General features: G+C 37.2%; 1 protein-coding gene and 1 pseudogene across 2 annotated transcripts in view; both read left to right on the top strand.

The window, feature by feature from the left end:
* The first annotated feature begins 15,152 nt into the window (after nucleotides 1-15,152).
* USP15 (ubiquitin specific peptidase 15) overlaps nucleotides 15,153-23,612 on the top strand; it is a 107,644-nt gene continuing 99,184 nt past the window's right edge. For both annotated transcript variants that reach the window (XM_016224459.2, XM_016224458.2), the window contains exon 1: nucleotides 15,153-15,253. In XM_016224459.2, coding sequence (XP_016079945.1) covers nucleotides 15,165-15,253 — 89 coding nt within the window. In that variant the 5' untranslated portion in view covers nucleotides 15,153-15,164. The remainder of the gene's footprint in view (nucleotides 15,254-23,612) is intronic.
* LOC148093824 (cytochrome c oxidase subunit 7A2, mitochondrial pseudogene) lies at nucleotides 21,391-23,321 on the top strand (annotated as a pseudogene).

Below are 23,612 nucleotides of genomic sequence, written 5' to 3'. Positions count from 1 at the left end.
GACTTACTTCAGTGGGACTTCAGTGCCTACTTATTCCACCCCTTGAGAGTGTCACTTATAGAGGTGGTTGGGTGGTGCTTCAACGTGGTCTGAAGCTGTCCGTTGTGTGCGCTGTCTCTGAGACCTCTGAGGAGGTGCAGGCCAAGATCAGCTGCTGCCCGTGTTCTCCCTGGGGCCTCCCAGCATGAGCTACAAAGCCATCTACAGATGACTGCTACTTGTGCTGGACTTGGATTTGCCCAGAAGAAGTCAAACAGTGAACCAAGGTGGGCTGCCCCTAGTGCCTGGACTTGGGCCACCTAGTGAGAGGTACAGATGCTATTTGTTTGAGAAATTTTAGGAAAGTCTGAAGCATAAGCCAATACAGGTCATTTTTATGGAAAAGCCACGGAAAGAGCTTGGGTTGGGCCTCCAAGTTGGGTAGAGTCCCAGGGAATCACCAGGGCAGGATGAACAGTGATAGCCAGGTTGATGGAATCTCAGATATGGTGCCTTTCTAACAGCTGGAGTGCCAGAAAAGGAACAATGGCTTCTGCCAGCACTTCTGTCTGGAAGAAAGCTGCTCCTCCAGCTCTTGCCCTGATGCCAGACAATTAAGTTTTTCCCTGTACATCCCTGGTGACTTTAGAGCTGCTGCCCCAGTACTGGAGCTCAGAGGAAGTGAGTTTGAGTGAGTCCATGTGTGGGCCCTTTAAGAGGAACACCTGGGACTCCAGCAGCCCTTCATCTTACTCAGTCACAATCCCTGTTAGTTTTTACAGCCGGAAGTTATGGGGACTTCTCTTCCTGGCACTGGAGACCTGGGCTTGGAGGCCTGGTGTGAGGCTGGGACCCTTCACTCCTCAGGGGGACTTCCTCAGCTGAGATACTACTCTTGATTTTTATCTGCCACATGTGGGTGTGGGACCATGCTCCTCTGCATCTCTGCCACTCCTACCAGTCTCGATGTGGCCTCTTCTTTATATTCTTAGTCATAAGACTTCCGTTCAGCTAGATTTCAAGTGGTTCTGAATGATGGTTGTTCTGTAGTTTAGTTGTCATTTTGATGTGGTTGTGGGAGGATATGAGTACCAAATTTACCTACACCACCATCTTGACTGGAAGCTGAGATGCATATTTTTATGTTCACAAAAATGGGTGTAGGTATTTTTAGGTATACATGTATATATATGAATTTGTTTTTATTTTTATGTTCTTAACAAATTCATAATTTATGTACATATAGGTGTGTGTGTATACATATAAAGTATATGGATATATATGTAGGCAGATAATTATTTTTGTTTTGGTCTCATCAAATTTAATTTCTGAATCTGAAGAATTTTTTGTTCTGGAAAAATAATGTAATCATTGTATCTGGAACTCCTAGTAGACATATGTTGGGTTTTGTCCATTCTCCATGTGTCTTAATTGTTCTTTCATATTTTCTATACTTTATCCCTCTGTTATGCATTCTAGTATTATCGTAGATTAGAGGTTTTTCAGCAAATTATCATTCCCTTCCCCCTCTCTCCACAGGAGAAATATACTCTGCTACTGATTTGGGGCTTGCATAGTTAGGCTTAACTTTTGATGGCATGCTTTCTGCATGAGAATGTGACTCGACTAGCTTCTGGCTTGAGAGGGATGACATATATGTTGAGCAGATTTGGGCCCAATCTACAGTTTGAAAACCAGCTTAGTCTTGCCAAGATCAGTCAAATCCAGTCAACCCACAAATGCATGAGTAAAAATATATATAATTGTATGCCACTAGGATTTGAGGTGTTTTGAAACACAGGAAAATTTGACTGATACAAAATTTAGTATTTAAAGTGGAAAGCTATAATAACAAAACCCTAAAATGTGTAGCATTTGCCTTGAGGATGGTCAGCAGGCAATGATGTAATTGCCTTAGGATAAAAATAGCAGCAGTGTTATATAGTGGCAAAACATTTGAGAAAATTGTCACCTGCAATAATATGTAAGGTAGAATATGTACTTAAAATTTTTGTGAACTTCAATGAGGTGATTTCTAAGCAGAATGTTGAAAAGCTGACTGTTGCTAGCTGTATTTGAAAAGGCATAAGAAAGAGGTAAACACAAAAAGAACTGCCCAGATTACAAATAGAGTCAAGGAGGAATATCGAGTCCAGAAATTCTGAAACTTGCAAGGTAAAAAGTGATACTTCGGATGAAACAAATGAAAAATTTTGTTTATTACCAAATCCCAACTTCAAATAATAAGCAAATTATGCTACTGCCAATAGCACATGACCTCAGGGTAAAGACCAAATTAAGGTTGTACCTGCAACACCCTTTAATGAAAGTGCTATAAAAGTGACTGACATGGAGATTAGCCTTCAAAGGAGTGTTCTCAGGATCAACACCTGTGGAAGAAAGGAAATAAGCAAGAATGAGCATGGAAAGAAGGTGAGCTATAATGCATTTACAAAAAGACTTCAGCCAACCCACTGAAACTAGATGGTTCCTCAGAGTTGTTCCAAATTGAGGCAATGAATTCAGATTTTTGCAACCCCACATCAACCAGGCATGACATATTGACTGCCCTCTGAAAGGGAGCATGACCTAGGCATGGTGGCCCTCTGTTTGGCATACTATAAAAGATCCTATGTTATGAAATAAAATCTTTGTAAGCCCTTTGATGGTGGAGATGGCTGAGGCACTGTTGGCAGGAAAGGAAAATTCACACCTATATGCTTCATTTGCCATCATTTATTTCTTCTCTAGGGATGATTCCATATCACAGGCTCAGCATTAGTCTCTGTTCCTGACAGGTTGGACTTTTGGCAGCAGTAATAGCTAAATCATCTTTGGTAAATGGAAGCCCATGCTGTGGAGTCCTTGTATAGCCACCATCCTTGCCACTGTGGCTGTGCCATTCATGCACCCCCTGGTCCAGCTCCAGTAATAGAGGCTAATTGATGCCACCTGCTAGAGTCATTCAGTGTATTTGTTCACTATCTCTTCTGTGGTGTATGCTTTATGGGTGATATTCACACGTCATATATAAAATTCTTTACACTTTTGCCCACACCCCTATGACAATCCACATAACTTTCCCTCAGATTTCCTGGTCCTCGTTCTAACAATATTTCTCCTTTCAGGTCCCTGAGCAAACTTGTCTTCCCATGCAGAGTGGATGACAAAGTGTACTGACCAAAGTCCACATATGAATGGATCTATAGTGCAAACAGCATCCTTTTTTTGCTTTACACTCACATACTGAGCTGAACCATTCATAAATAAACCTCAACATTTTTCCTTTATTGCAAAGTAGTCATAAGATATTCATTTTGTAGCCATAAGTATGAGCCTTGGTAGAGAGTGTCTACTACAGGTGTTATCTACTATATACAGATCTTTTCACCTGTATAAAAGAGATCTAAGGAAGATTAAGGATATGCTCCAACAGAATTTTGATGCACCCAAAGTATCTGTAAATAAGTCTACAAGGGGACATGACCATATCTCAAAGAGAATTGTGGGTGAGGCTTTTGATATGTAGCATTGATTAAAATCAAATACATAGAAAATCCATGACGTTTTTGAAAACTGTACTAGCAGAAGCACTACAGGCTTAAGCTAAAAACAAACAAACAAAAACAAATAATAAAACTGAGACTCTTCAAGATATAATGAGAACCTTGGGCCCCAACTTTCTATAGGCAGAATCCAGGTCATGAAAACATCTTAGCCACTTAGAAAAGCTCTTTTCAGAAGAGATTAAGGAGAATGATTTTTAAAGAAGAAAAAGAAGAAATAAAGAGGCTCCCTCTCTAATAGAAGGCAGAACAAAGAGCCATGAAGAAGTATAGATGAAAAGTGTTTTCCAAGAAATAGAACTAGGACTTCATCAAGGAATATTCCACACCGCAAGGTGGAGGGACTTGGACATATTTGCCTAGCAAGATTTCAGAATTGCTGTGGACCGGTGACTCCTATATGCATCTCACTCTTTTTTTTCTTATTTTAAAATTTTTATTGAATTTATTGGGGTGACATTGGTTAAATAAAGTTATATAGATTTCATATGTACATTCTGTAATATATTATCTGTATAGTTTATTGTGTGTTCACCACTCAAAGTCAAGTTTCCTTCTGTCACCATTTATCCCCCCTTTATGCTCTTCCACCTCCTCCCACCCTCCTTTCCCTCTGGTAACCACCATACTGTGGGTCTATGAGTTGGGTTATTTTTATTTTCTGAATCCCTTCATCTTTTTTACCTAGCCCCCCAACCTTCCCCTCTCTCTGACAGCTATCAGTCTGTTCTCTGTATCTATGAGTCTGTTTCTATTTTGTCAGTTTATTTTTATTAGATTCCACATATAAGTAAAACCATATACTATTTATATTTCTCTGATTAGCTTATTTCATTTAGCATAATATTCTTCAGGTCCATCCATGCTGTCACAAAAGGTAAGATTTCCTTCCTTTTTACGGCTGAGTAGTATTCCACTGTGTAAGTGCCACAGCTTTTTTATCCACTCTTCTACTGAAGGGCACTTGGGCTGTTTACAAATCTCGGCTCTTATAAATAATGCTGCAATGAACACAGGGGTACATATATTCTTTCAAATAAGTGTTTTGTGTTTCTTTGGATATATTCCCAGAAGTGGAATTGCTGGGTCATAGGCAGTTCCATTTTTAATTTTTTGAGGAAAATCCACACTGTTTTCCATAGTGGCTGCACCAATCTGCATTTCCACCAACAGTGCACAAGGGTTCCCTTTTCTTCATATCATCGCCAACACTTGTTTTTTGTTGATTTATTGATGACAGCCATTCTGACTTGTGTGAGGTGATATCTCATTGTGGTTTTAATTTGCTTTTAATTCATTCTTCTCTTTTTCAAATGAGAGTGTTTACTATATCCTTGTTCCACCATCATACACTGAATGTGTGTGAGCAGATACCTTATCCTTTAAGTTTTTGGGTCTTTGAACCACAAGGAGATACTCTAAACCAAATATAAAGCATGTGATCCTAAAATTTAAATCTGATGTGATGACTGAATGAGACTTTGGGTGCTTCTTGAAATGGCAGGACGTATATTTTATGTACGGTTGGTGAACAAATATTTCCAACCAAAAAGAGAGACTGTAGATTAGATTTAAAACATAGTTGCACAAATAGTCATTCCCAGCCCTTTCTTTCCCAGAGAGGAATATACTTCCTCATTATTTGATTTTGGACTTGGCCATATGATATTGTTTGCCCAATAGGATATTAATGGACATGACAGGACCAAAGGCTTGCAATGTGCTTGCATAGCTAGCCTTCTCTCTTGCACTCCAGCTTTTCCCGTCTGAAGAACATGTCTCAGGTAGCCTCTGGTCCTTATAATGACAGAATTGTAGCTCATACCTGGACTCAACTTGCCTCTTAGAGTCAAATCCAGTTGAGCCTAAACTAGATCTGCCAATTTCTCATAGCAATAGATGCATAAGAAAGAAATGAAAGTTTAATTGCTGAATGCCACTAAGTATATGGATAGTTGATTACACAGCAAAAGCTAATTAATAGAGGGAGATTTTTCTCAGATCAAGAACTGAATATTTGAATTGTCTCTTCATTGCAATTTATTTGTAACTTAACTTGTTGCTATGGACTAAATGTTAGTGCCCTCCCCTATTCATATGTTGAAGCCCTAATCCCAAAGTCATGGTATTTAGAGGTGGGACCTTTAGGAAGTCATTAGGGCTAGATTAAATCTTGGTCTCATGACGGGATTAATGCCATTATAAAAGAAGAGACCAGAGAGCTCTTTCCAGCATTGTGAACAAACAGGCAGATGGTGGCCATCTTCAAACAAGAAAAGAGCTCTCACCAGAACATGGCAATGCTGGCATCCTCATCTTAGACTTCAAACTTCCAGAACTGTGAAAAATAAATATCTGTTGTTTAAACCACCCAGTCTATGGGATTTTTGGTATAGCAGCCCAAGCTGACTAACATCGGTAGTCAGTGAGATTTTAATTTTAGTAACTATATTTTATATTCATAGGTTTAACTGGTTCATTTTTCAACTTGTCTTTTCATATTTGCACATTCTACAGTTCTTTTAGTATAGTTTCCATTCTTTTGTTTTTAATAATTTTAAATGCAGTTATTTTTATAGACTCAGGTTTTGCATCACTTATAGTTTTTAGGATACTAATTTTCTCTTCTTATTGGGTATGCTGATTTGTACCCTTTCTCCATACATGTATAATGGTCATATATGGTGACAGTTTACACTTATTATCTTCAAATTTTATTTTTGTTTTGATTCATAATACCTGGGGTTTTTTTCATACTTGGGTAATTTTTGGATATAATCTTATCTACCATTTCTATAGGTTCAACATGGATTAAATAAACCAGGTTGACAAAATTTCCAGATTTCTAAATTCTTGTAAGAGAATTGCTTATTTAATCAGATCTCTTATACATTATGCCTAAACAAGATAGAAACTGCTCTCTCACCTAAAAGTCTGGGGCTAATATAAATGATTAACTAATGGAGTTCAAAACTCCATGTATTTTATTGCTGTGCCATCCTCAACAGGTGGTTTCCAATTTATAGGAAAAGGTGGCAACTCTAGCTCTCGCTACCATCTCCAATTTTCAGCCAGAAGAAAGGGGGAAAGGAATAGGGACATGATAAATATGATCCTTCCTTTTAAGAGCATGAATAATAAGTTTAACATGTCACTTTTGCTTACATTCTTTTAAGCACAACCTAGAACATGTCCACATATATTTGCAAGAGAGATTAAGAAACCATGGTGTTAATGAGGTAGAGAAGAGACAACTAGATAGCTAAGTTCTCCAGATCCTGTGTGTATATGTAAATACAAATCACATTTTTATGGGGTTAATGTAATCTGAAATTTAAATTTTTCACAATGAAAACTTGTTGTGGATTTCTTCTCTCTTGAGGGAAAATATGACCTTTGATGTTCTGTCCTCTACTACATTCCCCAGACTATCCTGCTCAAAAAGCCAGAAAGGAGTGTTTTCTATTTTCTCCATAAATGTTGTAACGAGATTACTAAATGCTTCAGCCTCTGGCAGGTGAAAGAAATGGTATCCTGATCCAGACTGAGCAGTGCCCTCAATTCTGATAGTCTCCTACCCCTCAGGTGCTAGAACACCAACCATGGGAGGTGAGATTTTTCTAAAACGTCATTAATTTTGTAATGCAATATGATGGATGCAAAGTCTGTTCTTATTGTTGTTCTGCTCTCTAAAAGTCCAGATTTCTCAAAGGACTACTTAACTGCATAAAAATCATCTAGGGGGCTTCCAACACTGAAAATTCCTAAGTTCTGACCTAATTTTCTGATTTGGGAGGTATCTAAGAATGTAGCATTTTTACATATCCCCTATGCAATGCTTATATAACTAAAGTTTGAGAATGACAGCAGTCTACAAAAAAAAAACAAAACTTTTTCTCTTTTCAGTGCTTCCAAAATGAAGTCAAATTTTAATAATAATACTTTCTAGTATGATGATCCTTAAATGCAGGAATAAAGACTGTGATCCTTAAAAATATAAAGCGAATTGATTTTGATACTCTGCAAATTATTACACATTTAAATTATTACACAATTAAATATGTGTGGTACACTATTTATACAATTATTTGATTCTCTCTGCTTAGCGATTATCTCTAATTATGAAAATCTATATGCCTTTGTATATATTTGTATTATACTTACATTTAAGCATTTATAGCTTAACAAATCTTAAATTAGGTGCTTTTATATATATTAGGTGCTATCATCTCTTTTAACAGAAAAAGTAAGTACTTTTACTAAAAATATTTATCACCCATGGGATACACAGTTCTTAGTTTGTGTGTGTGTGTATTTTAACTAAAATACAATTTATCTATTAAAAAAAAAAAGGAACCCAATGGACTATAAATGATTAATGTAGAGACATCAAATAGAAGAAATTGTTGAATATGTAATCAAACTACTGATACAAGCCAGTATCTTTATTAAAGAAATTATCATAATTTTTAAGAAGAAAAAAAAATCCTAGATGAGGTGATGCCAATTACAATATGTGAGAGCTATATGAGAGTTTGTTCATTTACTTTACTGAGATTAAAAAGTCCTACAGGGCTGGGGATAGAAGAAATTGCTCTATTAAGAACTGAGAATTGCTGCTATATGTTGCGTTCTATTATGAGTTTCACATTCAGTATTTCATTCTCTTTGATCAAGTCCTATAAAATAAATCTATTATTCCCATTTTAAAGATGAAAAAACTAAAGTTTCCATTACCACATAATTAGCAAGCAGCAAATTGAGGCATTCAAATATAGATCTTTCTGATGCTAAAATGTATAATCTTTCCACTATATTCTATTACATTTCCATAAACATTAAGAAATTTAAATTATAGGTAGAGGAGTATTATTATTTCCTACATATCTCACTAATCCCTTACACTATAGAAATCAGATCCCATGTATTACATAGTAGCATTGGGTCACTAATAATTTCACAAATCCATAATTGACATAGTTCAAAAGGGCCTAAAAAGAAACATGCTGTAGTAGTTAGGAACAAAAAGACATGGTAAATGTTTTTATAAAATCACTAGACTTGTTTTATCTTCATAGCTCATGTCATCTAACAGACTTTTAATAGGCTCTGTAGTGCCCTATTGTTTAGAGATACCTGGATAAACAACATCATGAAAAATGTCATTCAATGTTTACATCATTCCCGGAGCATAGAGGTATTCGTTAAGCCCTATTATATTGTTCTAAAACTCTTTGTAAGCAGTTTAAATATTTTTGCTGTCTAAGCCAAAATGAAGAGAAGGATTGTCCGAAAAGGAAACCTGAATAATTCAGTCCTTTCTTGGGAGGAAACAAAGTTAATCTCTCCGGAATCTATATAGTTTCAGAATCTTTGGATCATTATACAACTCACTACTTCACTTTGATGTGTAGATTTCCAAGATCCATGAACATGAAGAAAATATTTTTAAACTCTTGCACGAAACTGACGTAAGTGAAAATAGTTAAGTATATAAAATTAAGATCGGTATTTTAATTTAACTTGTCCTTTAAAAGATCAGCATGTTCGAAATGATTTAGCTTTCTAAAGTCCATCCATTATTATAAAGTGTGGGAAAGGCCCAGAGGCTCCTTAATATTTTTACTTTTTTCATAAAGTGGTTCATTATCAACCTTGCAACCTGTTAGTGAATACAAATAACATATTTAACCTTCAAATCTGTCAATAAATATAAAAAAACAAAAAAATATGAAACATGCATATTTGCCCTACTATTAATCTTGATTTGATCTATACCACTCTTGGCTGGACAAGATATCCAAACTCTTTCTTGGAAAAGTTTCCCACCACACAAATGCATTTCATTTTAAATATCTAGGACCCAGGAATATACTTTCTATCAAGGATTTTTTTTTTTCTATAACTCTAAACATATAAAACTTTTAAATTTATTGATTGATTCAATTCAGTTTAGTTCTACTATCAGTGAGTATCTACTGTAGAGTAGACTGGCATCAACCTTCGCAGGAGTGTCAGCTTCCACAGCGTTTTGCATGTGCTTCCAGAAAGGAGACTATAAAGTAGTGACTCAGATTAATCAATTTGAAGAATTCATGCCCATGTTAAAATGAAACTTCCTGGGCCCTTTAGGATAAAAGATGTAGTTTCGTTTGTTATAATTTTGTAATTTAAATAACTTTAGTTGGGGAAGACAGTTCATCTGAGTCCCCAGAACTCCTTATCATCTTACAAGGGGTTTGCTTCACCCATTTATGTTAACGATATCTAACCTTGGCAGGCATTTAAGTTTCAGCCTCGAAGAGTCTAATCACCTTATTTATAATGAGAAAACTAATGCTCACAGAGATTAAATAACTTGGCCAAGGTTACCCAGCTAGTTAGTGGCACTGAGCCAGAGTCAAAATCCAAGTATACTGGCCCTTTGTACAAGACACTGTATCCATTTCACGACTTTTTCTTTCTCTTTATCAGGACCTAACATTTGTCTGAACTAAGGAGCCTCTGTATTTTTTTTTTTTTTAGTTTTAAAAACTGCATCGTGGCACTTACAATTTTTATTCATGTCTCAAGTTTCAAAATATCAGTAGCAGATTAAGCATTTTACTACCTGCTGTTTTGGTGTTTGCACATCACCCCCCACCGTCCACTCCCACCCCCACCTTTCCACTGCTTTTTGTTGTTCAGAAAGCTTGTATGGGGAGAAGGGAGTTATAAAATTACAAAAAGAAAAGAATGAAAGATTTAGGGTCATGAATAAAATGGGGGCGGGGGATGAGGGAGTTATCAGAGGAAATAACTGTAGAGCAAGCTCAAGATAGAAAGAAAAAGTGAAACTGTTTTCTGAAGACCAAAGTTAAAAAGAGTTGAGAAATAAATATAGCTTGGCCATCAATCATTGTTCTTTCAGGGAATGTGCTGATTCTGGCAGATTCTTCCTTAGGCTCATGCAACCAGCACCAAACAAAATTGTGAAGTAGGCAAAGCTTGTCTTGGAATTCTTTGTACTTTTTTCCGTTCAGCTTTATTAAAAACACCGTGCTTTTTCTTCTTTCCCTCATCCATCCCGGGCTGAAAAGTGGCTCTCACTTGACACCTTAGTTTTAAGCCTTACTCTCTGCTGCAGTGTTCACATTGAAGTCCTATCTCTCTCTCTCTTTTTTTTTTATTGTTGACAGTATTAAAGATGTCCCCATTTTCCTCCCCCTGGTCCACCTCCACCCAGCCCCTACCCCACCCCAAGCCTTCACCACACTATTGTCTGTGTCCATGGGCTATGCATATATACATATAGATTCTCTGGTTAATCTCACCCTCCCCCCTTCCTTACCCCAATTCCCTCCCCTCTGAGATCTGTTCCATGCATCCATGTCTCTGGACCTATTTTGTTTGTCGGTTTATTTTGCCCATTAGATTCCACATATAAGTGAGGTCATGTTATATTTGTCTTTCTCTGACTGGCTTATTTTACTTAGCATAATGAAGATCCATCCATGCTGTTGAAAAGAGTAAGAGATCATTTTTTATAGGTTCATAGTAGTGCTCCATGGTGTAACTGTACCACAGCTTTTTTATCCACTCATCTACTGACAGGCGCTTGAGTTGTTTTCAGATTTATTGTAAAAAATGCTGCTTATGAACATAGGGGTGCACATATTCTTTCTGACTGGTGTTTCGAGATTCTTAAGATATATTCCCAGAAGTGGCATCACTAGGTCTAACAGCAGTTCTGTTTTTAATTTTTGGAGGAATCTCCACATTGTTTTCCATAGTGGCTGTACCAGTCTGCATTCCCACCAGCAGTGTACTAGGGTTCCCTTTTCTCCACACCCTTGCCAGCATGTTTGTTGATTTGTTGATGATAGCCATTCTGGCAGGTGTGAGGTGACACCCCATTGTCGTTTTCACTTGCATCTCGGATGATTAGTTATGTTGAGCATTTTCTCATATGTCTATAGGCCATCTATGTCTCCTCTTTAGAGAAATGTCTGTTCAGGTCCATTAAATTGTCTTTCTTTTATTGAGTTGTATGAGTTTTTATATATTTTGGAAATTAACCCCTTAACAGATGTATCATTGACAAATATGGTCTCCCAAACATTGGGTTTCCTTTCCATTTTGATGATGGTTTATTTTGCTGTGCAGAAGCTTTTTAGTTTGTTGTAGTCACATTTTTAATTTTTCCATTTTTTTCTCTTTCCCTAGAAAATGTATCAGCAAAAAATCTGCTATTTGAGATGTCTGAGGTTTTACTGCCTATGTTTCCTTCTAGGATTTTTATGGTTTCACGACTTACATTTTTTTTATTCAATTTTGAGTTTATTCTTGTGTATGGTGTAAGTTGGTGGTCTAGTTTCATTTTTTGCATGTACCTGTCCAATTTTCCCAACATTGTCTTTACTCCATTGTATCCTCTTGCCTCCTTTATCAAATATTAATGAACCATAATGGCATGGGTCAATTTATGGGGGTCTCTGTTCTGTTCCATTGATATATGCTTGTTCTTGTGCCAGTACCAAGCTGTTTTGATTACAATGGTTTTGTATTATAGTTTGACATCCAGTATTGTGATCCCTCCAACTTTGTTCTTCTTTCTCAAGATTGCTGTGGCTATTCGCAGTCTTTTTTGGTTCCATATAAATTTTTGGAATATTTGTTCTAGATCTGTGAAATATGCCATTGGTATTTTAACAGGGATTAAGTTGAATTTACAGATTGCTTTGGGTAGTATGGACATTTTAATGATGTTAGTTCTTCCCATTAATTCCCCTCTCTGCTCACCGATGTTTAAATGATTCCTTCCATAGAAGCTCCTGTACTCAACAATCAAGACAGGACTAGAAAACAAGAGATAGGACTAGAAAGTAACATTTCTCATCAATTATCTACTTAGTTATTCAGTAAAAGATGTAGACTTTAACCAATTTAGTATTTATGAACAATATCTTGTTTCTCTTCATAATCGAAAGTAGAAGCATAATTCAAATAAGAATTTCCAAAAATCAGTAAACTGAGACCACTAGAAAGTTGATTGCTATAATCAAGATCATAAAAGTCAGTAGAAAAAATAAAAACTTCTAGATTCTGGAGCTAGACTGCTTGGTTTCAAATTTGGGTTCTTCCGCTTCCCTCAATTTTTCATCTACAAAATGGGAATAATAATAATACCTCATAGGGTTGTTCTGAAGATTGAGTTAATACTTTAATGTGCTTAGAAACGGGCTTGATACAAATACTGTAACTATTATTTCTTTCCTGACTCTGAAGGCAACTAGTTAGGTCTATAAAATGACCTCATAAGTCTGATGTGTAACTCAAGTTGACATCAAATTTGCATATCTATACCCACTTAACTCAGTGCCTTGAACATGGTACAAATGAAGAAAAGGTTATTTTACTTTGTTGCATGGATACAGGCTTCAACATTTCAAACATGCATTTTCTTTGAAAGGAAACTGGATGGCAGAGTGTACAAGAGGCATCACTTCTCAATTATATTATGTTTATAAAATGATAGAAAACATGGTTTTGCCTTCAAAGTCTGTACTGATTTTTTTCAACAACTTTATTGAGAGATAATTTATATGTGATACAATTCATCCTGTCACCAGTAAACAACATTAGTATTTACTGATTGGCTATTATGTCCCAGGCAATAAACATATTGTTTCATTTAATCTTCATAAAAATCCTTTAAGGTAGGTATTATTATCCCCAATTTTATGATTAAAATAAAAATTAAGTACTTTGGCCCTGGTCAGGTAGCTCAGTTGGTTAGAGCATCATCCTGATATGCCAAGGTTGTGGGTTCAATCCCCAGTCAGGGCACATACAGAAAGCAACCAATAAATGCATAGATAAGTGTAACAACGAATCAATGTTTCTCTCTCCTACTTCACTCTCAAATCAATACATTAAAAAAAAAAAAAAAAATTTTTTTTAAGTTAAGTACTTTGCTGTTAGAGGTTGAGGTGAGGTTTGAACTTCTGTTCAAGACTCCAATATTCTTATACTATGCTGTCTCTCTTTGGAAATTAATTTGCCTCTCTTTCAGAGGTTGGCTGGAAAATGGGGGGAGGGTGACACTTTGATGGTACTCATGGTTAAAGAAAGTCTAATTTTTTGACCTGTCAAAAGAAAAGTCAAATAATACAAGAAATAGCAGTAACTGGAAGATGGTTTCAGACTCTCAAAGCATGGGTGACATGATAATGTAAAATAGTATTATCATGAAGAATATAAGCAATCATAATGCTGATATATACAAATCATAATGCCAATACTACTCTAATTTGAAACGGTTTAGTACTTCTTACTAGTATAATTACACCCACTTTTATTGCATTCCCACCAAATGAGTTAGTGTAGACATTAAAAATAGGGAAACGAGAGAGATCATACCAGAATTCTTATCCATCTTTTAGATTTTTCACATCATTTATATTATCTTAAAGTAAAATCTCTGTATATCTTCATGTTTGGAAACACAGTTTTGCCACAATTAATTTATTAAACAAATATTTAGGTGGTTCTTACAGGTTAGACAGCACTGCGGTAGCCACCAGGTGTACAGAGATTATTTAAAATAAATTAATTAATTAAAAAGATGGACCCAGTGTAGCCCAGTTTCTATTTCAGTTCAGGCTTTGGTAAGAAATAGTGTGCTATAGCTGATAAACAGCACGTGGGGTTCGTACCTCGGGTTAAAAGCCTGCCTCTCTACTTCGTGACCTTAGCATTCGATCTTTGAGAGACTCAGTTTCCCCATTTGTAACACCATCGACTTCGAATAAAAGTTGGGATTCTCTTTTCAGGCGTACACACCACGGGAAGATGGGGCAAAGAAAATGTTCCTTATGACCTCCAGGTGAGAGGGTTTCTCGCGGGTTTTCTTCCCCTTAGCACCCGGCATTATTCGGTACCTATTTTACACCGTGTTCGGAGGAGCTGGAACCCGTTTCTCACTGCAGCTGGCAGCCCGGGTGTGCCCGGGGAGGCGGTCCAAGGAGCCCACAGAAGCGCTCCACCTCCAGCGGGCACAGGGGCGCGGGAAGGAGCCCGGCAAGGGCACCGCGGCCAAGCGTTCGGTTTCCGATCGCTCTTTGTTTGGGCCAAACCGAGCTTGGTTTCTGCGCTGGCAACAAAAAGACTAGTCGCGGAGCTGTTAAAATTTCTGCCCGATCTCAGCCATCCCCAAGCCTGCCATCCCCACCCTGCCACTTCCCTCAAGCAAGAGTAAACGTGCAAACGAGGGTTCTGAGGCGTCTGTGGGAAAGGGGTAGGAGAAGGCAGAAGTCGAGGATGGGCCGGGCAGTGGCACCGTTCTAGCGAGAGGACCGAGGCCCCGCCGCGGACAGTGAAAACCTGGCGGTCCCGGCAGGGGCGAGGCCACGGCGAGAGGCTGGACGAGCAGGACCGGACGGAGGGCAGCGGACCTCAGCATGGCGCTCACTCCGCCCCCTGGGCCAACTCCCGTGCGGCGGCGCTCCCCCCGCCCCCCCCGACGTCTCTTTTGGTTTCGACCTGCCGACTGGGCGGGGCCGCGGGACGCCATTCCCACAATGCTCTGGGGCGTGCCGCCGCCGTAGCTGCCGCCTCCGCTGCCGCTAGTGGAAGAAGATGGCGGAAGGCGGAGCGGCGGATCTGGACATCCAGCGTTCTGACATCGCGACGCTGCTTAAAACCTCGCTCCGGAAAGGGGACACCTGGTGAGGGAAAGGGGTTGAGGTGGCCGCGGCGCCCGAGGATGGTGGAGAACTGGGCGGGAACTGCGGGCTGGTTTCTTTCGCTAGTGACAGGTGCGGGCAGGTCCGGCAGCGGCCGCCCTGGGCAGCAGGATTTTGGCCGCTTACGGGAATGTTGGGTCAAAGATTGGACCCGAGACGAAAGAGCCAGGGTTCGCGGCTTGTTGGGACCGGCGGAGAGGCTGGCGGGAGCGGGAGCGGCAGCGGCGGCTCCTGTAGTTCTCTTGGTCCTTCGTCGCGTAGAGCCGCTCCCACTCCAGGCCTTCCCGAGCCGTAGGTTACAGTCGTTCGGCGTGAATCTCGGAGTGTTTGACAGGTCTTGGTCCGCGGCTGACCGCCGTCTCACCCGCTTTACTTCTCCAGTCATTTCCTTTCCCGGCATTGTCGGCATCCAACTTCCCTACTGTTCTGGTGCTTGTCTTCTTCCGGGAGGCAGGCTGCGGGATGTTTGCGGTTCGCACTACACAGGTGGCATGTGTCAGGGCACCACTTAAGAGAAGGAAACCTTAGTTCCCAGTTCCTTGTCAGGAGGGAAAGGAAGGAGTGGGAAACGTTAGGCTTAGGAGAGATACCACGTGGTCTTGCGCTTCAGTAGAGGCTTGATAGAAACCCGCCGCGTTTCTTAGAAGTGCAGCCCTTCCCTCCTGTCTGAAGCGTAACGCAGGCCTGCAAGAAGTAGATAAGTCCACTTGAGGCTGAAGTCACTTGCTAATAGACAAACTTGTAAAATACCAAAGGATATCCTTAAAATACTGAAGGAAGTGTGTGGAGATTTGAATACTTGTCCATATCCAGTGGTATAGAAAATAAATAAAATATATGCATGTGAAACAGAAAGTGGTGTGTTTGTTAGGAAGGATAATGTGCCTCTTTTTTATTATAAAAATTGTCTTCACTTCTCATTGTCGCCATAACAGTGGTATATAATTTACAGTGTTTTGCTTTTGTGTGTGTGTGTGTGTCCCAGTGTGGCTTAATGGAAGGAGCATAAGATTTAGACCTGAATTAAGTATCTTTCCACCACCTAACTTGTAATATGCCTTTGAGGAAAGTTCATTTAAATCATTGCACTTAAGTATCTTCATCTATGAAAATGGACAGTAATAATTTCATTATATGGGTTTTACCTTGATTCAATGAGATATTCTAAAGGATGATTTTCTATTTATGAGGTAACATTAAATTTTAGTTACCTTCTTATTACTGCTATTTACTTCTAATAATATGCTGTGATGTTAGTATCATTTCCAGATAAACTAGTAGATGGCAGACTTTGGACTTGAATTTAAGTACTCTGATCTAAGTTGGTACTTTTTCCTACTTTGTTAGGCTCCATAGTATATTTATATAATAAAAATATCTAAGGGTGTAAACATATACTTGTTGCACTACAGCAAAAATTACAATTTAATAATCATTATTTATATTGGAATGTTCCTAAGATGTTTATTACTGTGGGGAAATTGGACATTCTCTAAGACACCAATGAAACACCGTGGCTTGTGGATTGTTAATGATTAACTCAATCCTTGCTTCATATTGTGTGTGTTTTCTTTTTTAAATGTTTTTATTGATTTTTGAGAGAGAGAGGAAGGGAGAGGGAGAGAGAAATAGAAACATCAATGATGAGAGTCACTGATCAGCTGCCTCCTATACGCCACACACTGGGGATCAAGCCTGCCATCCCATTATGTGCCCTTACCGGGAACTGAACTGGTGACTTGGTTCATGGGCCTATCCTCAACCACTGGGCAACAGTGGCTGAGCCATACTGTTTGTTAAAGAAGACTTAAAAATTCTTAATTCACCTAGTCTATTACACCTTATGAAAAGATAAATGTGGATTTCCATAAAATATAAATCTTTAAGTTAAAATGTGGATATCATTTATATGGCTGTTACTTCTCTTTAATGTTATGTTTTTGTTATATGAAGTAATAATTGGTATTGTTGACACTACAGGATGATAGGAGCAATATGTGTATTGTGGGCATTAAACCTGTAAAGTTTGGTATTTTTAAAATAAAAATATTTTTGCTTTTTGACAAAGTTGCTGAAAATTATTTTAAAGAGTAAATACAGGTAGTCATAAATTTGAGTCATTTTAATGCTTTCATTTTAAAGACAAGGAAACGGAAGACCATGTACTTAGGTAACAACAAAATTTTTATCTTCACTTTGATTTCCCTACATATTTTAAGGGGGGGGGATGCAGGAGCAAAATGGTTCTGGGGAGTTGCAGAGACCATTTCAGTTTATATGTGAGCCAGTTTACTTGCAATTAGGTGAAACCTATCGAAAAAGGAACTAGTGTAGATTAGAAGTTTGATTCAGAGTTTTAAGGTGAATAACTTTATAAGTACAAAGTTGGTAATTATTCAGGGATACAGAACTGGTAAAGATATTTAATTTATTTGTTACTTGGGCTCATTAAAACTCTTCACCCAGTGGCGTGGCTCAGTGGTTGAGCATTGACCCATGAACCTGGAGATCATTTTTTTTTTTTTAAATATGTCTTTATTGACTTCAGAGAGAGGAATGGAGAGGGAGAGAGAAAGGGAAACATCAATGATGAGAGAGTCATTGACCGGCTGTCTCCTACACACCTCCCACTAGAAATCGAGCCTACAACCCCGGGCATGTACCCCCGACTAGGAATCGAACTGCGATTTCTTGGATCATAGGTCGATGCTCAACTCCCTAGCCACCTTTTGATTCCTGATCAGAACACATGCCCGGGTTGCAGGCTCGATCTCCAGTAGGGAGCGTACAGGAGGCAGCCCATCAATGACTCTCTCTTGCTCCCTCTCCCTGTCCCTTCCTCTCTCTGAAATTAATAAAAACATTTACAAAAATAATAAAACTCATTAAAGAGTTATTTCTCTCTCTTTTAATCCTCACCCAAGGATATTTTTTCCATTGATTTTTAGAGAGAGTGGGAGGGTTGAAGAGGGAGACTCCTTGAGAGAAACATCGATGTGAGAGAGACACGTCAATTGGTTGCCTCCTGAATGTGCCCCTCCCTACTGGAGCTGGGGGTCCAACCTTGACAGGAAATCGAATTCCCGACCCTTAGGTGCCTGAGCTGACACTTTAACCACTGAACCACAGCAGCCAAAGCAAGTTATTTCTCTTTTTATGTGTGTTTTTGTTTTTGTTTTTTGGATTAGTCATTTATGGGTATTTGGGCAAATCTTGTGTTATTTTTTAGCTGAAATGGGCATATGCAAATAGAACATTGTCTTGTTATGTGTATATAACCATCTTGGAAAGACTGCTTGGGCTATTGAGGAAAAATGGTAGGTTTGTCATAAGTTTATTCTTGAAAGTTTAATACTGATGTTTGATGTTAAAGTCACATGTATTAAAATGAATAAATTTTGTTGATTAGTTTGTGAGCACTTTGCAGATAAAGACTGTTTTGTAGTACTCTGGAAACTAATACCTGGGCAAGGGTAAAGATTTGATTCTGCATGGATACTAGAGTTTCTGTTTATTTGAAATTAGTGAATGATTTTTATCTGCAAACTGACTTTCTAAGATGAAAATATGTTACACAGGTCTGAGATGAGGAGGAACAAATTTTATGATAGGCATGGTACTAGACTTTATAGTGACAAAAAACTCAAAATTGATACCTCTTAGAAAGGTGAGGTATGAAAGTAATACTGATTTGCACTAGAAGGAGTAAAGCAGTAGTCTCTTAATGCTGTTTCTTGATCTGTGTTCCAGCTCCAAGGAGAGATTCAGAAAACCATGAATGAGATTGTTAGAATTTAGGAACTATAGAAAAAGGATAAAGGAACTAGAATTGTTTAGTTTAGGATGAATGAAAGATAATCTTCAGATACATGGTGGTTTTTCCTGATACCAAAGGAATTTTTGTTTAAAGTGCATTCCATGTAAGTATTTTAGCGATGGAGGACCCTTATTAAGGGGATGGTAATTAAATGAGTTACAAAGACAAGTTGTGGGCTATGGAATTCTTTCTTTGGAGATATCATTTAAGGCACACCTATTATGAGTAAATAAACAGATAACTACAAATCATCAGAGTATCTGCTTTATTTCCCCATTTTTATTAAATGTCATTCATTTACCAGTTATTTCCTCTCAGTTTTATGTGTGAGTATATTTAATGGTAACACATAGCTAACTTTACAAATTAAACTCTGCATGTCATTTTGGTATAAATCCTTGTAACTCAGTAAGTTTAAAGTAACTTCGGAGAGTAAGTTTAATTTGTATTTAGAGTCACTTAAAATGTGTATGATATTTTTGTTTTAATTGCCAAGGAATAGTCCATCAGATCAATGAGGTTTTTAGATAGGAGACACTGATTTCAGTTTTAGAGCTTCCCTTCCATTCCTACTCTTAGAAATCTTTGAGACTTTATTTTATATCATCCCTTATGTTTGTATAACTTTGATTTACACTAACAGAAAACCTTATAATCACATCAGTTAAAAATATACATGGCCCTGCCAGACGTGGTTCAGCGGTTGAGCATTGACCTAGGATCCAGGAGATTGGGGTTTGATTCCCGGTCAGGGCACATGCCGGGATTTCGTGCTCGATCCCCAGCAGGGGGCGTGCAGGAGGCAGCCAATCAATGACTCTCTCATCATTGATGTTTCTCTCTCTCCCTTCCTCTCTCTGAAATCAAGAAAGATTAAAAAAATATATATATATATATATATATAAAATGGACACTATTAATTTGTATGAATTCCAAATTGATTAGTATATACTTCCTAAAGAATTTTTTACATTACTGTTACTGCTAAAATTAATTTCAGTTGTGCCAAAGTGTTCATCACTAAAATAAGGCATGATTACATTATTTTCAGGAAATGAAACCAGAAAGTTTACGAACACTTTTAGTGTTGGTAAACTGATTAAAATAAGGACAGAAATAGTGACATTAAATAATATTTTTCATATTTTAGTTGCTTAAAATCTACAAAAGCATTTTTCCTAATTTAATCCTTTTCATATATGTTTATAATCACTTATAAGTTGTTAGTGAATCCAAGATTAATGAATACTGCTTGACCAAGATGATCTAGAGCTTTAGTCAGTGATTTTATTTATTTATTTAGTGACATTCTGACTTTATTTTTTCTAAATCATACCATTTCGCATTAGCACATGCAAGGTATTAAAGAAATGGTCATTTTTACAAAACAGTTTTGTAACAACTATTAATCTTGCTTGCACATAAGGATAGTAAGAAACAGTCTAACCATGACCTATAATATTAAAAACACTGTGCTATACACTGTTTTAAGTACTTACGTTAACTTACTTAGAACCACAATTCTAGGGCACTAGAATGTGAATGTGCCATTTAATAGAATAGGAATCCTAGACTCAAAGAGGTGTTCACACAGTGATATATCCGATATTTGAACCTAAGCAGTCTGGAACTTTAGTTCATGCCCTAAAATCAATGCACTGCTCTGCCTCTTATTTTAAAGATACATTTTTAAATGTAGTTTCACTTTAAAAGGAAAAATAGACTTTTTTTTCCTCTTTAAATGGAGCCTATTTTATTTTAGTGGCACAATTTTACCCTTTTTCACCCATCTCTTGTGAATCTTCAGTTTAGATATGACAGAACATGTAGACAATCTTAATGTCTTGCTTCTGGAAAGTAAAATATGTTTAAAGATTAATAGGTGATTAACTGAGTATGTAAAATAAATTGTTATTTTGATCCAAAAGTGCATTTAAACTAAAGAAACTGGGATAATTTATTGTTGAGATTTTGGATTTTAATTGTTTTGTCAGTTCATAAGCTTTGATTAGAGGCCATGTGGTCCCTTCTCATATAGTTTTACAGAAATAACATATCAAGCAGATAGTAAGAGTTGTAGGATATTTTGTTTTAGTACTTTGCCTGTATTTTAAAAGTGCTAGTTTACAGTAAGCCACAAATACATAAGGCTCTCTTTTTGGACTATGAATCCAGAGGAACAGCCCAGCCAGAAAATGCAAATATGAACGATTGGCATTTTATGTTCCATGTTTGCCAACTGATATATATATATATATATATATATATATATATATATATATATTTTTTTTTTTTTTTTTTTTTTTTTTTCAGAAATAACTCTTTTAGTAAATTTTCAAAGTAAAGGACATTTGAATTAAGACAGTATAGGGCACATGACTGTATTGATACCTCTTTAACACTCCTGAAAACTGACATTCCGAGTAGCATTACCTCTGATAGAACAATTAGTTTTTCCATCTTAATCATTAGAGAGACTCATTTTGTTACATGAATTTACAGATTATTCTTTTCTTCATTTTTGAATCACTTTATCAATAGCCATGATTTTTATAAAAAACCATCAGGTATACTGGCAGGGAGGTAACGGGAAGGTTGAGAAGTATGTTTACATGTATGATCTGATTTGATCCTCAAAATAAGGATCAAGTAAGGATTCCTTCTTTTAGATAAGGAATCTGAACTCAGAGAAATCAATAGATTTGCATGTGGTTTGCAGGTGATAATACCACCACTAGTGAACATTTATTGAATGCTTACTCTCTGCCAGCCACTATTCTAAATGTTTTATACTATGTAGCCTTTCACGTAAGTGCTCTTATTTACCTCATTTTATAGATGTTTGATCATTTCAAAGCTGTTTTAGATTTAAGTACATGGTTTATAATGCTTTAAAATACTGGATATGTTGAGAAGGTAGTTCCAGTTCCGGTCTGATGTTACTCGTTCCTGGCATTTAATTGTCGTGGTTAGTGGGCAATAACTGAGCCAACATGCTGCAGAATCTGCTGGCTCTTTGTCAGATTGTGCAGAGGACCATAAGCACTGCTTCACACAGGCAGTTTGAAAGTAAAGTTCCAGAGAAACAAAAGCTGTTTCAGAAGGACAATGGAATTCCAGTGCATCTAAAGGGTGGAGTAGCGGATGCCCACCTGTATAGAGCTACCTTGATTCTTACAGTTGATGAAACAGCATATGCCATATATCAGCTGGCTATGGCTTCACTTCCCAAGAAGCAGGGTTGACTCAGTTGTCCTCCCAGCAATCAGTTGGTTCAATTCATTCAGCTCTCTGTGGACCAGTAAGCTGATAAATAACTGAGTTCTTCTTTGGGGATCAATATTTATTGACTTGTACTAACTGCCACCAATAAAGCAATCTTTACATGAAAAAAATAAAATACCGGATATATTAAAATCTCCCTAGTATTAAAAATGTTGCATGCTTGTCACTACTCAAATGTAACTCAAACAGTATTTCATTAAGTCATTAAACTATTAAACTATTGCTTCTTTGTCCCCATGTGGAATTTTTCATCAATTGCTATTTTTATCTTCCTCGAGTAATGTCAGTTCAGTTTGTGCCTTTTATTTTCATTTCCTCAGTTACCACTGTAATTCATACTCTGTCTTATATTTATTCCTTTGAAGTCATTTCTCTAGATTCTTTCTCCATCTGTTCTTTAAACAAGAGAATGCAGTTCCTTTTAGTTTATTATCCAGTTTACACAGAAGTCACTACTAAAGAAATCTAGAATAAGACTAGTAGTAAGTGACCTCAGTTTTGGATACAGATTAAAATGATCTATCTGAGAGAATGTCAAAAATGGCTCCTCAGAAGTAAAGAGGTCAGCTTGTAATATAAGTCAGAAAACCTCTGTAGGATTAACCTGTATTTCATTATGCCTAGAACACTTTTACTGCTTCTATCGATGAGATTCTGCATAATTTTCTTATAGCTCTCTAAAAAAAAAGGATGGTAATGACTACTTTTTCTTCTCTATGAGGGGAGCTAAGAATACTAACAATCCCTTCTACTCTCCTTTTAACTTTAAGAAGACCCACATATTAGTGGATAATTCCTTACTGTTAGGGGAAACGATTTAGCAGAAGTAGCCATAGAAAGGACTTCTTTTATTAAAAAAGTCAAAGGCTCTTACAAGCAAGTTCAAGAGTGGCTCTAAGGCAAGGCTAGTCTAAGTTTTAGAGAGTCACTTAAATCAAAACCTGGGAACATTAGAGATAAAATTAATTATTTGAGTGAAAAGAGCATCAAGTTCCTTTAGTAAAAAACGAAAAGTGAGGAATAATAAGGGTGAAGTAATTGTGGTAAAACACACACACAAAAACTGATAATTCAGATTGCTTTATATTATTTAACAGTATGTTTTAACAACTTGACAAAGTTTAACAGTTTAATCAAGATATTTATCTTTGATATAGGTGGAAAATTTATATCCATAAATTTGAATGGATTTGAAGCTGAAGAACCTTTTGATTCTCAGGAGAGGTATAGCTAAGTAGT

Source organism: Miniopterus natalensis, chromosome 2, assembly GCF_054644295.1.
Source record: "Miniopterus natalensis isolate mMinNat1 chromosome 2, mMinNat1.hap1, whole genome shotgun sequence".
NCBI lineage: Eukaryota > Metazoa > Chordata > Mammalia > Chiroptera > Miniopteridae > Miniopterus > Miniopterus natalensis.
This window is presented reverse-complemented; position numbering and strand designations above follow the sequence as displayed.